Source organism: Anopheles moucheti, chromosome 2, assembly GCF_943734755.1.
Source record: "Anopheles moucheti chromosome 2, idAnoMoucSN_F20_07, whole genome shotgun sequence".
In the NCBI taxonomy this organism is placed as follows: Eukaryota; Metazoa; Arthropoda; class Insecta; order Diptera; family Culicidae; genus Anopheles; species Anopheles moucheti.
In genome coordinates, this window is record NC_069140.1 from 7662633 (window position 1) to 7677283 (window position 14651).

General features: G+C 44.9%; 3 protein-coding genes and 1 pseudogene across 3 annotated transcripts; 3 read left to right on the forward strand and 1 right to left on the reverse strand.

Annotated features, from left to right (window-relative positions):
• Positions 1-2858: 2858 nt before the first annotated feature.
• Positions 2859-3161, forward strand: LOC128298732 (uncharacterized). Its single transcript, XM_053034505.1, has one exon. It carries the CDS (start codon positions 2859-2861, stop codon positions 3159-3161), a length of 303 nt encoding a protein of 100 aa, XP_052890465.1.
• A 1078-nt stretch (positions 3162-4239) lies between these two features.
• Positions 4240-5310, reverse strand: LOC128298948 (uncharacterized). Its single transcript, XM_053034763.1, has 3 exons — positions 5290-5310; positions 5054-5115; positions 4240-4978 (listed from the first exon to the last, which is right to left on the reverse strand). Exons 1-3 carry the CDS (start codon positions 5308-5310, stop codon positions 4240-4242), a joined length of 822 nt encoding a protein of 273 aa, XP_052890723.1.
• A 5894-nt stretch (positions 5311-11204) lies between these two features.
• LOC128298887 (uncharacterized) lies at positions 11205-11943 on the forward strand. Its single transcript, XM_053034695.1, has 2 exons — positions 11205-11290; positions 11349-11943. Exons 1-2 carry the CDS (start codon positions 11205-11207, stop codon positions 11941-11943), a joined length of 681 nt encoding a protein of 226 aa, XP_052890655.1.
• Positions 11944-13197: 1254 nt separating this feature from the next.
• Positions 13198-13656, forward strand: LOC128298899 (uncharacterized; annotated as a pseudogene).
• Positions 13657-14651: the final 995 nt, after the last annotated feature.

Sequence of the window (14651 nt, forward strand, 5' to 3'; positions counted from 1 at the left end):
TAGCGCATCGTGCACTTCATTATGAATGACTTCACTCGCTACCCTTGCTTACTTTCTCTCTTTCTTTCGGTCCCACCATGTGCATGTGTGTACAAGGAACGGGGGCCGCAGCCTTATGCACACGCCGTTCTGCATTGCATGGAGTGACGGCCCACACTCGGTGGAAAATTTGAGGAAATGCTTCAACTATTTTGTAAGTAAGTGTAGTGTTTTTTTCTGTTGTTGTTGTTTCGGTGGTCTGTTTTTGCCTTTGAAGTTCATGTTAAAGCCCCACAGCAGCATGCAGGGTGGAACGAAAGGTTTTGATAAGAAGAATTTGTATAATACACCCTAATTGAAGTAAAACGCCAGTTTAGCTTAGGCTTTTGTTCACAAAGTATAAATAAAACAAATGAAAAATAAAACTAGACATTGTTTGCTAAATGAAAAGTTCCAGGATAATAAAAGTTGGATACTTTAACATTTTTTTATTTAATACTTAAAAATTGCATACTTTTATTTCAAATTTAAAATTATTTACTACAACAATGCTAAAAATGGTTTTCTATTTATTTTTCCATTCTAGAGCCTTTTCAATTCACCCAGCAGTTGAAAGTGCGTGCATTTTTACGAGCTGCATTAATTGACAGCATAATTATGCTGCCGGTTCCCCCCTGCAATCATGGTGGTGCATACAAAGGTGTATAAATTAAAACAATTGGCGCCAAACAGACTGATGCAAATCGTTTACGTTTAACATGTGCAGTTGGTTTTAAAATAAAGAAATTTAAAGCAATACAACTGTCCATATGAAGATATGAAGTTATTAATGGAAAGCAAAGTTAAAGTGTGTGTTTAGTTTTTTTTTGAGATGGCTTAGAGCTTTTGCTACAGCTCTTGCAACGCATTAATTAGGTTACGGGTGTAGGATTGAAGCGCATAAATTCCACCAGCACTAAATTGCAAACCCAATGCACCGCATTTATGCATATTTGGCAATCCATAACGCACATTAGGCAAAAAAGGCAGTTATCTAAACAAACGTGCAGGACACGACCAGGGTTGTAACGATTATGCACCTAATGGTTACCTTCAACTTTTACCAACCGACGAACGCCCAAATTCAGCCCAGAGGACTACGAGCTGAAACACTAACGCGCGCAAGGAATAATTAAGTTGTGCGGCATTATTTCGCAACACTCGGAGCCGCCCCGCGTTGTGCTCTGATTAGGACGATAGGGTTGTGGCTGTTGTGGGGGTTTTATTTATGGTTTTTAATCAAAGATACAACATCTTCGATGGTGTGCAAATTCCGACCGATTGTACATTAGCTTTCCATTTAAGCATACACGCTAAATAAATGGACCGTTTTGTAGGGTGCGCCTTTAATTCGGTGTACAACAAATATTATGTGCACTTACAGCACGTTCGCATTTATGGGGCAGTTCTGTATACATCTTTCTTTTGGTCTTTTAGCCGAGGAACAGATGTACACTCATGCATACAGCTTAATTGCTGCCTGTAATGGGCGAGATGCTAATGATAGTTCCAATCATTTATCAGACCGTCTGCTCTGGCTGTTCCTTTAATAACTTCTCGCTATTGCATAACACTGGACAAGCTCGCCGTGCCAGTGAATTTCCTGGACAATAAATAAAATATTTTATATTCACAAATGCATGTTGCACCATTCTAATCAAACGGCGCACACTTAAACTTCCGCACATCAGGTGCAGTGCGCCAGCAATCAGCCTAAACGCGTACCCGATTTAACTACCCGCCCCGAGGGTTCCGTATACAAATTTACATGATGAACATAATTTCTCACACACTTTGGCGCAGTTTTCAATGCTTCGTGAACTCGGAAGGGATATCACCCCGGGCCCCGTGGTACCCTTGCGGTAAAATTGCAATTGTTTGGCCGCTGTTAACGGCTATGTAATGATCTGCACACCCGCAGAGCTTGCTAAAACCCGTGCCGCAGATTAAACCGCGCACCCCGCAAGTGCGTAAAGGGGTTGCGCTTAAAGCGGAAGTTGTAGGTGTGGATGAGTGCATGCGGGTATGTTGTTGTTCGCTGCTGACGAGGTACAATGCGCAAGCAGCACGTGCGAACATGCACCACACATTAGGCACAATTTAAGCGATTAGTTCCCTAACCACACATTGCTAATGAGCTTACTCTCGTTTTGAAGTTGAGACTGACGACACTGAGACCGCATCCCGTCTGGCATCCCACTGTCATCAAAACCGTGGAAATTTAACGTTGATCGCACGCATACACACAGCGCCCACTGCTTCCCAGCGTCTGCTTAGATCCACGTGTATCCATGGAGACCCACACAGACACAGATCAGATGAGACAGATATGTTGTCGGGCGGAGTGGCGAACCCCGTGGGACTAGTGAAAGTAGTCAATCCACTTTGCCTTTTTTTTCGGTTCCCTTCTCTATTTGGGGGGTTGGGAAGGAGGGGTGGGGGTGGGGACACATCGTGAAGCGGGTGTAGTAAAGCTCTAGTGTGTACCAACCGGCGGATGATCATCATCAAACGCTTTAGACGTGTATAGCGAGATAGCGCGTCTTCACAGTTGAACCCTCACCAAAACTGAAGACACTTACGGTAAGATTCGGCGTGGAGTTTATCAACTCGGTGGTGGTATTAGAAACTATAGGCAAATATGTAAAAGAAAGGGAGTGTGTGTGTGTATTTGCTCCGTTGTAGGGGCGACCATCAACTCGTCTACGATTGTAAAGTAAAGGAAGCAACTAATAGTGCAACATCTCGAACTCTCCCATCTAAAAGTGAAGAATTCTACCTTATTCTGCTATTAATTTTCCCATCTCTTCCTCAAAGACCTAGGTGTTTGGGCTGTCACAATGGCTGGAGTCTGCAAGACACTGCCCTGGTTGGTACTATGTCTGCTGATCGTGCTGATGTCACAACGCGCGGCGCAGGGTTACGATCCAACCGATAAGGAGATTGAACATATTGTCCCACCCAAGGGAACGTTCGAGGCGTTCTACCCCCGGGAAATGTATGGCGTCAAGAACGGCAACGCACGTCCTGCCCACGCGCACGGTAGCTTCTATGCGCACCGTAATCCGGCCCTGGTTGAGGTGCGCAATGCAGCCGCATACGGATTCCGGTTCGATGGTAAACGCCGGTTCAATTTCGATTAGAATAGAATCGGTGCCCGTTTGGCATTCGGTAACGCATTTAATGTCCTTTTCTTTTCAATAAAATAATAAATAGCAACGCAACTATTCTCTGACGATCAGAACGTTTATTCCGAAATTGATGAACGCATTGCTGGAATGCTAATGATGGGATCTTTGCCTGTGCTTCAAAGCAGGGATGAGCCCTCACGTCGGATCGTGCATCGTCGTTAGACTGTTCCAATTGCTTGTGTGTTCCCCGCGACCGTGATCATCCCAATTGACAGATATCCGTCAACGATCGATGATTGATGATGGGGTTCGCCTCTGTTCAATTAATGTCTGCTCCTTCGCTGTCTGGATTACGTCCGACCTGTCGACCATAAATCGAATACCTGAAAGCATGATGAATTCCTGCAGACGCCACACCAAACAGCCGGTGAATGCTGGTAGGAGGACGGTTAGAAGTGGGCCAACGCGGTAAAGAACAGGTCATAGATTTGGACCAAAAGATGGGACGGATTGTGAACCGGCCAGAATCCAGATTCACTTTCCGACCCGTCAATCGCAGTGATTGATTTACTGGTAACACTTGATGATGCTCGCAGGTAGAGTTATACGGTATTGGATAATGAGAACCCGGTTAGCTGTAGGCCGCAATTAGCGTGATAATAAAATACGACAAGCAGTGCAACACGGCTACAGGTTAATTGATTTATTTGCGTCCTCTTCTAACAATTAATCAATCTAGGGTAAGGTGTTTGGATGTTGTTAAATACGGAGCAGTATTATAAATAGTTCGTTACAAGTCCCTAGAGAAAGCCCTACCTGATCGCGCTCTGCCACTCGCTAGTTCTTGCGAGTTCTGGGAGTAAGAAAGAGTTGTTTGGTTACATTAACTTTAAGAAATTTCTTCTTGTCTACCTTCAGTGCAGTTTCAACGTGAAACAAACATACAAAAAATAAATAGCACAACAGAACATTGACTCCACATTGACCGTAGCGTGATGGATGATTGTGCAGGGGTGGAAGAATATTGTTCCCTTCCTGAGGTGACACATCACGCAAACACACCCAGGGCACTAGAACAGGCAGCATCGCTTCACTTCTCACTTTCACCGCTCGGCACGACCACTTCCGCGTCGGTTGTAGTCGTTTCATCTAGCCGCTTGTCAGCGACCTCCCCGTGACTCTGCACATTCACCGCGATCGGGCACATGCAGGGCACGAACTGCACCTGGGGCGTGTGCGGTGCATTGGCCGGTAGGCTGGAAAGGTACTGCACCTGATCCATGGTGAAGTAAGGATACTTGCTCGGATGCTGCTGGCCGTAGAATCCACCCGCCGGGGCAACGACACCCTGGCTGACGCTGGGTTCTTCACTCGGTGGCGGAGTTACCGGTGGTGCTGGCGGCGTATGTACTACCTGCTGTTGCTGATGTTGTTGCTGCTGCTGTTGTACTTGCTGTAAACGTTGCTGATGTTGTTGGTGTTGCTGCTGCTGCTGCTGTTGGAACGTCGGCACTGATCCGCCAACGGAGACGGAATTTGGATGTCCTGTGACGGAGTTACCGCTACCGGATTGGCCCATACCTCCAAAGGCATTGCCAAAAAAACTGCTGAACGGACTACTGCTGCTTTGCTGCTGTACCGGCTGTACGGGTTGGCTTGGGGATTGCACCGGAGCGATCTGCTTTGCCGTCGGTATGATGGACGCTGGGCTGGCCTGGATGAACTTGTACGGTGACGGTGGTGCAAGCAGCGAGTGGGCCGGAAACGCCACCGGTTGGTAGGTAAAGGCCCGGACATATTGCACCTGTTTGCTGGCCACGGGTGGATCACTAGGAGAAAGACGTACAGAGCGTGTCAAGTGGCGAGCTTATACGACATCAACCTGAAAGTCAAGGCGTACATACCTCGTCTGACTAGTAGACCACCAGAATGCCCGTACAGAGACGCTGGACAATAACAGTACAAACTGCAACGGTTTAATAATAGAACACTAGGATTAACGTCACGGTAGAATTTCTAGCCACACGAAACAACTAAGCATCTTCAATAAACTGTCCAACGATCACTGCTGCCCCTCTTTCCCATCACAGTCCAAACAAGGAGAGATCTTCCCAGAACAGCGAGATCTTCGCTTTCTTACCAATAACTTCAATGGCTGCATCATTCTAGTGGCACTTGGAACGAACTCTTGCTCTCTTCAACAGGTCACCAGTAAACCACAACGACCTGTCGATTGGCAGTCGGCACTTCGGCTGCTGATGACAAAACCCCCAACACAAACTGCACAAGATCACACAATTCTGCCCAGAAACGAACACCGCTTCACTGATCAGACTGACACAACGCGAGCGCACTTTCTTCGCTGCTAGCAACTCCACCTGCTCCCGAATACCTCCAGACGCGTAATGGCCAAGAATGCACCATTTGTCGAGATATTTATAATGGTCGCTCCCTTCGCCCGTAATTAGGGTGTGCGTCTCGGTTCTAGCGTGTTTTATCACATCCCTCCGCTGTACCACACACACACCCTTCGGGAGTTTCATTCTGAAAGATTCAGCGGCAAGCTGGAAGGAATCGGAACCACACGAACTCTCCTTTTTAGTTTGACCTTCCTTGTGTTTCACTTTCTTCTGTGTTTCACTCTGGCTCTGGCGCGACTTCTGGGGCCTTTCGATTCGGGTCGTGCAACCACTTCTAACGCTGCTCCAGTCTATTGATTGTGGAGAGCAGCGTTGGACAAAGTGACCAGTGCTCTCCACACGGGAACCTTTTCCCATGAGGGTAAGCGCGGAAAGCATCTTCCACGCTAGTAGCTTGTTTAAACATAAGGTCTAGCCGAAGGAGAACTCCTTCGTTATGTGTGCCGTTCTGGCTTTCCGTTTTGATCAAGGAATCTAATGGATCGGATCGTTTGGGATATTGTAGGCTTTTCCGCTTTCTCCATCACACTCACCTTCGCTGGACACACAAAAAAAAAACGTTGATACGCCTATGATAGGCTAATTTGCCAATCGGCGTAACGATGGTGGTCCCAAGCCTCCTAAGCTTAAGTCCTCCCGCAACCCCGAGTTCCCCCACTCTCGGGGCTTACGATCGTTATCTCTGTACCGTGATTGAAAATCGATTGAACATCACGCGCGGCCAAAGGAAATCCGGCACTCTACTGCTTGTGCTGAGATGTGCCACTCCCGGCACACGTTTCTTGTGCGGGATGGGAGTGCGTCATCTTTTTTCCTCCCCCTTAAAACCCACTGAAGATGGGTTGATCGGTGGCATGATCTAAGCATCATGAAGAAAAAAACTATCATCGATTCAGTTAATCGACTGCTTTGCCATAGACCGCAGAACTTATTCCATCGGCTCCCCGCGGGGGACATCACGATAGGTCGGTCGCTGCAATAAGCTGCCGATGATTCGATGGTTTGTTTCTGTTTTAATGACAGTTCTGGTAACCTTCGGGACAAAAAAACATTCAAACCAACCGCTAATAAAGCCTCCGCTCTCGGGGCGGCATGGATATTCCCAGCAAATGGAGCGAATAATATCCGTAAGAGCTCACCGTGGGATGGACGGAATCACTTTCCACCGGGTTGCTTCGTGGCCGTACTCCGGCTCCGGAAGTTTTGCGGATCCAAAACCCCACTACGATTGTTTTGTGATGTTAAACATGGGCATAAACCTTTTAAGGGCGCAACATGTTAACCAACATTGAGGTAGGACAGTGATTTTTGATTATACGACCACGTTTCTTCCACGAAGCAAGTGGGGGAATCAGAGCAGACATATAGAGATGTGAATCGGAAAAGTGATTTGATTTGATCCATTAATTATACAGCGCGGAAGGACAATCGGGTGAGTGTTTTAGAATGCGTCCTTGCTTCACATTCGGTGTGGTCAATAATTTCCCTGATGAACAAAAGCGGGAACGGGGCAGCGAGACGAAGCAAAAACAAAAACAATCAACAGAATTGATACGTTGAAACCGTGCTGTGAGAAATTGATTTGACGAGCAAGCTTTGGGGGGATGAAGCTGGGAAACTAAGTAAGTCATCGTCGGCACGATCGGACGCTATAATGGCAATTCCCGATATGAAGTTGTTGCTTCGCGATGGATGGAGAAAGTGAACGATGGTGGTTGGAGAGCGAAAAAAAAAACAAATAAACAGTCTCGTTAAGCTCTAAGCAATGGGTGGTCAGTAGTAATTAGCTTCTGGGAGCTTCTAGCCGTAATAGGAGCACCATTTGGTGGTTTTCTTTTAAGCTGTAGATAATGGTCGGGATAAGATCGATAACGATCGATAGAGCGATGAGCTGAATGGATTTGAATGGATACATAAATATATGCATCCACTTTTTATAAACACTTTCCCGTGGAATTTGTACGCTATTTATCCGGCGCCACAACCTTTTGGGGGACTTGGCCTGCTCTAACAGCCCTAGTGAAGCTTTAATGGGATAGAGCTATAGTCAATATGTTTTGAATGAAGCTGTAGTCTACCTAAATGGGAACTATTATTATTTGTTGTTGTGAGATTCTTCACAAGACAATAGTCTAGCGGAAATTGCATTTAATCCATTATTCTGCAGTAATCCGGACTGGTTTTTGCACTATTTCAAAGTACACGATAGAATTACAGGGTTTGCCAATAGATAGGATATGGTGTGCATAACTTATTGAAATTGCGCAAGCGAATAAGATAAATCGAGAAATTGATAGTGAAGCGCAATTCCTATTCCAATCAAGCGGATTGTTCTTAAGTGAAGTAACTACTTATTAGTATGATTACTATCCCGAGCACCTGACGTTTCTGCGACAACCCTCATAAACGAAACTTCTTCAAACATAACGCTCTCGGAACTGAAATCACTTGAATCTTCACCAGCAAAGAACTCTTGCGACATTACTCTCCACAATCGGAAGTGAACGAAACTACTACTTAGCTCGCGTGTCAAGTGTCAGCCAATCAGCGGCTCTCACGGCGAGTGTTTAATGACAGCTGCGTGACAAGTGTTTACATTTCGAGGCATCCGTTCTATAACGCATTCCTGCCCAATAGAACCCCCTGCACACTAATATCCCGGCCAATGCAGTTTGGAAAGTGAAAGACGAGAACTGGTTAACTTTCGACGAAAGAACACTCCACAAACCCGTTGGGAAAGTGAAAAATAATCAGTCAAGCTTAGCTGACTGAAATCACCGTCGACATGTTCCGTTCCTGAAACCGCACTTAGATGTCACATCGGTGGTTCTGGTGCGAGCAATCGGGACGGGATGGAATCATTTAATACTTCGGCACAGGGGCCGCTACGCAACGCCGGAATGTTGGTGCGGCTCGTTGACGAACAGGGGGCTGCGTGACGTTGGGAGCCCCCTGCGCCATTTGGACTGTTAGGAATCCATATAAGGAAGAACAAAAATGTAACCGGGCAAGATTCCGCTGGCCACATTGGATTGGGAAAAAGGGGTCTCGTCGTAGGAGATGGGTGCATGTGTTCCCAAAAATCCAAGCGATCGAAAACAGTGGGTAGGTGACCGGAGGAAGAAGGAAGAAGATTAAGATATTATCTGTCCGAACTTTTAAATGTGGGTCTGTAACATCGTCTTCGTTTGTGCCGATGCACGCCGGTATGGGAAAGGTTTCCTCCTGGAGCTTGTTCACCTGGCCATGAAGCTGAAACCTTCTTCTATTTTCCATTTCGCTCTCTTTTTTTCTGTTTAGCTCGTTTAGCTTTGTTTTATCCCGGCGAAGGACCGCCCCAAGGATTGAAGGGATTAGAATACGTGCCTCTCGGAAATGATCTGTTAGACATTTCCACTGACAGCGTAACCGGTCAAGCTTGTTATTACTTTCGATCGAACTTGCCCTCAATCACCGGTGGTCAGCCCGAATGCACAGCGGTCACCGACCCGGCCAACCGACGGGGGTTCACTGAAAATAAAGGTGAAGGATAATCAGGGACACACCAAAGGAATATCGAACAGAAAAAAGGCGCACACACACACTCAAAATGCATTTCAGATGCAACGGCAAATGGGGGAACTCTTTTAAATATTTTAGTATTTAATCATTATGGCTTACATTAATTGCTGTTTCAAGGAAGTTTCATCGTTCTACTGATCAAGTCCCCTTTTTTTCACGTAAAACCCGCTTAAAATTGTGACTGCACCGGAATGCAATCCGGACGTCACAACATACTCGCTTTCTCTTTCAAATTGTCGGTGCAGGTTAGGCTCTCTTCCAATCAAGCCGATCAACCGATCGTTAGTTGGTGCCATTTTTTTTCTTTGCCTTCCTGACAGCCACGGGGACACCCTGCCTAGGTAACCGAGGTAAAGGTACTTCCTAAGCTGCTAAGTTTTACAGCTGAGCCGATCGGCGGATGGTTATGGTTCTATTGTTTCTCCCAACGAACGATCGCTTCGCCGCCTCTATCCTTCCGTTCTTAACACCTATTCGACTGTGTCGTCATAGATTTTCAGCTTAAATGAACCCCTTGGTTTGGTTTCGTAACAGCTCGATCCTGCGGTCCATTGGACACTGTTACCATTCCGCTGTGTGACGCACGGTTTTAGGGTGCCATAAACATTGTAAATGCACCATAATCGTAGAATTTAAGTGTTATGGCGATACCGTTTACAAAAGCGGAACGCGTGTAGCCCTTTTTGAGGAGGGGCCGGTGGGCTTCGTACGTAAAGGTCCCGCACTCGGGGATACTAACTCATTCTAAATCTATTTTCCTACCGCGAGAAAGCGGTGGCGAGCTTTTTCGGCTCCGTTTTATTTCGTCAGGTAGCCCGACAGGTCGTTCTTTCTATTTCCAGTTTCTTTTCAAATGTAAATAAGAAAACCAGTGGATTGTGATGTGTTGAATTGCCCAACGCCATTGCGTAATGTTGTAAAACTGATTTCCAGTTGTAATAATCCGTTCCAGTTACAGATTTACAGCAAGGTAATTCAATCGTAAATGGTAAGCTTTCGTGAGTAGGACAGCTTACGGTGGGTTATAGAAGTATATAAAATATAATTATGTGAATTGTGAAGCTGTAGACGTTTTACCGTTACCCGCAGTCGAGAAATTGTGGTGTTATTTTATGGAGTGCTGTAGTCTTCTTGGCCAAATCAAGTAATTCCGTAGGATGACAATGAACGACCTATAAATATATTCGATCTGATAACATACGGTTACTCGTAGTTGACGGCCCCAAAAGTAACAAAGTTTGTTGTAAAGTCGTTTAAGTCTTTGTTGTTTAAAATATTTTACCCTTTACATGCTTTACTTTAAAATGTTCGAGCCTTCAGTCCAATTATCGTTCAGCTCGAATCATCTGTAACTCACAAACAACCTAAAAGGCGCCTATGGTGTTTGAGCGCCTAACAAACGGAGACATGCAATGAAGCTTGAATCCTGCGCTGGTCGTTATCTACAATGTTATCACACCATTAACACTGAAGCATCTTCCCTACTGTGCATTGGACGGGTGTGATTCACGCTCAGTAACGCTCATCCGTGAGTGATCTTTGGGCAATATAACAAAAAAACTCCCTAGGAAATGTTTCCATCCGCTAGCTCAATAATGCTTGTGCGAGCGAGATTATGCAACTGGAATGTCACGTGTCCCTTCTGCTCCAAATGTGTCACATCGAGCGAAAGCGGAAACAGTGGGAAGACAAATGGAACGGAATGAAAAGCAAATGGCTATCACACGACTCGTTTCCGCTGCAGTTCGTTTGCGTCTCGATGATCTTATGACCAAGGGGTTGCTGGCTATTGGTAGGAAGGTCACCTTGTACACCCTTTGCTGATATTTAATATGCGGGAAGGCTTGCCAAGGCAGCCTCCAAAGAGTGGCAGCTATCGATTGCAGCTGAACAAAATGCATTGAAACGATCCATTTTGTTCGGCATGTTTAGGTGAGTGGCTGGGAGGTGTTGCAATCATTGTATTTAAAGCACATCCTGTGTCACCGACAGCATCAGTGTCGTTTGTGAGCTCCTACTCGAGAGGCAGAGGATCTCTTCTAATAATAACATTGTAAAAGAGCCCTTTCTAAGCATGAATCTTCAGCAAGTTGTCTTAAGTCTGGGCGTATTTACAACACTGCTGCGTGATCGGTGCTATGCCGATGATGACACAGAACAGTGAGTCACCACTGCTTGCCATCCCCGCTGTGCTTTAACCATTGCCTCTCTTCCACAGTGTGCACATTAAACTACACGTTCCCGAAATTATCAACCGGCACGTCCACGTCAAGACGAAGTACATGCACGTGTACCATCCGAAAAAGATCGTCCAGGAGATGCCTCCATCGTTCGTCGATCAGCAACCGATAGCGATGGATCACGGCATGTGGATGCCATCCGGTGCCATACCCTCGGCCATGGTTTCATCCCCACCGGCAGCCCTCGCGTCGGCCTCTTCCTCAGCGATGGCTGCAGCGGCGGCCGCTTCCCTTTCCTCCATGGTGCAGGACAAACTATCGACGCAGCTGGCACAAGAGTTGATGATGCGCTACCGCAATCTGGATGCACCCTCTACCGGTGTGACGAGCGATCTGCGTGATACTGGTGATGCTTCCAATTATCTGCGGGATTACTATCGCCAGCAGCGGAAGCTGTCCGATCAGCTGATGTTGCAGGAAGCGATGCAGCTGCCCAACTTTGCACAAACGAAGTATCTGTCCAACATGGGATACAATTGGGACAAATCGTTTGGCGTCAAGTCGGGTGACGACGAATCCTCGAATTTGCTACCAAAAAAGTCAAAGAAGAAGAAGGCCTATAACCATCTGTAGTCGTTTTTCTGAGGATTGTTAGTAGTTTTGTTATGTTGTTGTTACGATGGTCGATGTGAGGAGGGATATTTAAATAAAATGTTGAATATTCAGTGAGACAATCAAATCATTTTATATCAATTTTCATGTTTCCTTCCTCAACATTTTGACTGATTTTACTAGCAACAATATGTTATAAATTCTTAGATTAAGGTATTAGCAGAGATATGCGATATAACGATCAATTGGAGATAAATTGACCAGAAACAGCTAATTTCTTCCTATTCAGATAACATTCAGAAGCACTAGTTCAGCATAATTAAGCAACATTATTGATTCTTATGTAAACATATAGAATTACTAATCATTAATGTTCAAATGTATAAACAATATACTACAAGATTTAATTATTATTACATCGCAGAGAGTCGTAGAAAGTATAGTAAATAAACAAATTTTCATCAGTTGATTAGTTTAGTTTCTAATAAATTTAACGATGTTTCTTAGTGAAAACTTTATCTAAACGAATTTAATTTATTAAAGATTCTAAAAATTATTTAAATTCGAATATCCATCAATATTATACACTTAAAAACATGTTAAACAAAACAAATGAATGGCAAAACGGCAAATACGCAAGACAACAACAAGAGAAAGAGGGAAAAAGAACATAATTAGAGCAAAGATTTAACTCTCAATAAATAATGAATAAAACGAACCGAATAAATTAGCTTATTTCAATCGACAAAACATGCTTGCGATTATGGGAAAGTTCATTTGTTCATAATTTAATTAAATACAATCAGGAATTTCAATTCACATATTAGAAGCTGCGGCACTAAGCTGTTGAAGCGATTAGCTACAGCTGATCAGTTCCAGTACGGTTCGATGCATCCATTTACCATCAGCTGATTGTCACGTTCAATCGCTTATGCAATTTCGAATGCCCATTTACCCGGATTGTTTACCCGGGCGTGACAAACATTGCAGGCAGGTTATGCTGTACGATCGTACAGTGTCACGGTGAAGCAGCACTACCTCACGAATGTCAATGACTGTGACCGGCTGTCATGGACTGGCGAGTTTTCCGTGGCTTCCTTCGCTTCTGTTTCACCCTGGAAGGTCATGAGCGTTGTCACCGATCGTTAGTGTCTATCTCTTGGTGAAGAAAGTTTGTCCATTGTCCGAAATTCAATTCCTACTTGTCTTCTGAAAATGTATCCCTAGATAAGTGTCTTAAATTTCTGCCAAGATTGTCCTCACATACGGGTATAAATGCTGGTACCCAACACAAGATGCAGTCAAAGCCATTCGATAAGCCCTCAACATCTGGACACCTCTTTCAAGTTTGCTCAACACCTGGGTCTTCAAGTCTAGCAACATGAAACAGTTTTTGGTAGGTAATTTAGAATAAGCTTCAAGCTTATTTCGCGATCTTTCTCACAATCTCGTGCTTCTTCTCTTTAGACTATTGTGCTACTTCTGCTGAGCGTGCTATACTGCGTGATGGTCAGCGTTGAATCTGCAATCGCCGGCGATCGGTTGGTTTTCCACGTCCCGATTAACTACAAAAACGTCCACATGACAAAGACCCGTGTGAAACCGATCCATCATCGAACGATCCAAAAGACGGACTACAAACTGTTGGGCTACAGCCTGGACAAACACCCCCAGGGAGCGATGGAGCACATGTCTCCTATGGAGTACCTGGCAAAGATGCAAATACTACGGTAAAGAATGCATCCACCCACCTTTGTGATAACTAATTAACTATAAGTATTATAACTTTCCTTTACAGAGGGTGACTTTTGAGGAATACGTACATCTATCGGATCAGCAGCGTTGGGGAAGAAGATTTCCCGCTCAGCAGCATTTTAAGTGAAATTCCATGAATTCATCATACACAAGTATTATCCACACGCTACTAAAAATTTCTGTTAACTGATCCTCTAGAGATCGCAACTCTATTATCTGGAAGAGTAAAATTGTGTGCGCACATAGAAGGATATCATTGTGTGGAGTCACATACAAACGATTCGGGAATTGAACGCAGGGCTTGTGCCTGTACACGTCTCGGTTAGCGAACGCGCTACGCATACGTCGGAGTAGGCGATGATTTCTCCTTTTATTCTTGTTTCTAATGATACGGTTTTACTACTCTTATTTGCCTTATGAAGTTTACGTTTTAATGTCTTGTTACGTATGTGTAAATCAATTATGTAAAATATAATGCATTAAGTGATAACAAGTTTAACTAATTTCCCAATTATAAGTGTATGTATTGCAAGTATATTATTTTGTTTAGTATTGAACACTTTTTCATCTTCTACACCCTGCTATCGTGACAAGAGTTGTAAACACGCTGAGTTAAGGACGTTCACGGCCATAGGTGACTGTACTGGAAGGTGTCAAAACACTTGAAACACATGCCATCGAACATATTTCCGGCTGCGCACCGGAAATTAAACAGAGTCCGATGTGCGTGCCCACATACACGCATCAGCTCCAGAAAAGCACCATAACCTGCCCAGGCTCATTCACCTTCCACGATCAATCGCACAGGGTGTGCGTACGATGGCGTTGTGCGTGTGCGGTTGGAAAATTGTTGCTAAACGATTATGTTATTTTGTTTGCATTCGGTGTACTCCTTCCCCGTCCCAACGTTCGCTTGCGCACAATTATGCACCAAACACTTTGGCAAAGCCCTTCAGGGCCGTTCGCTATCGAAT

Coding starts and splice junctions, on each gene's coding strand:
- LOC128298732 (XM_053034505.1), top strand. CDS start 2,859: ATGGCTGGAGTCTGCAAGACACTGCCCTGGTTGGTACTATGTCTGCTG.
- LOC128298948 (XM_053034763.1), bottom strand. CDS start 5,310: ATGCAGCCATTGAAGTTATTG. Junction 5,116..5,289: donor TGCAGCCATTGAAGTTATTG/GTAAGAAAGCGA, acceptor AAACCGTTGCAG/TTTGTACTGTTATTGTCCAG. Junction 4,979..5,053: donor TGGTCTACTAGTCAGACGAG/GTATGTACGCCT, acceptor TCTTTCTCCTAG/TGATCCACCCGTGGCCAGCA.
- LOC128298887 (XM_053034695.1), top strand. CDS start 11,205: ATGAATCTTCAGCAAGTTGTCTTAAGTCTGGGCGTATTTACAACACTG. Junction 11,291..11,348: donor GCCGATGATGACACAGAACA/GTGAGTCACCAC, acceptor TCTCTTCCACAG/TGTGCACATTAAACTACACG.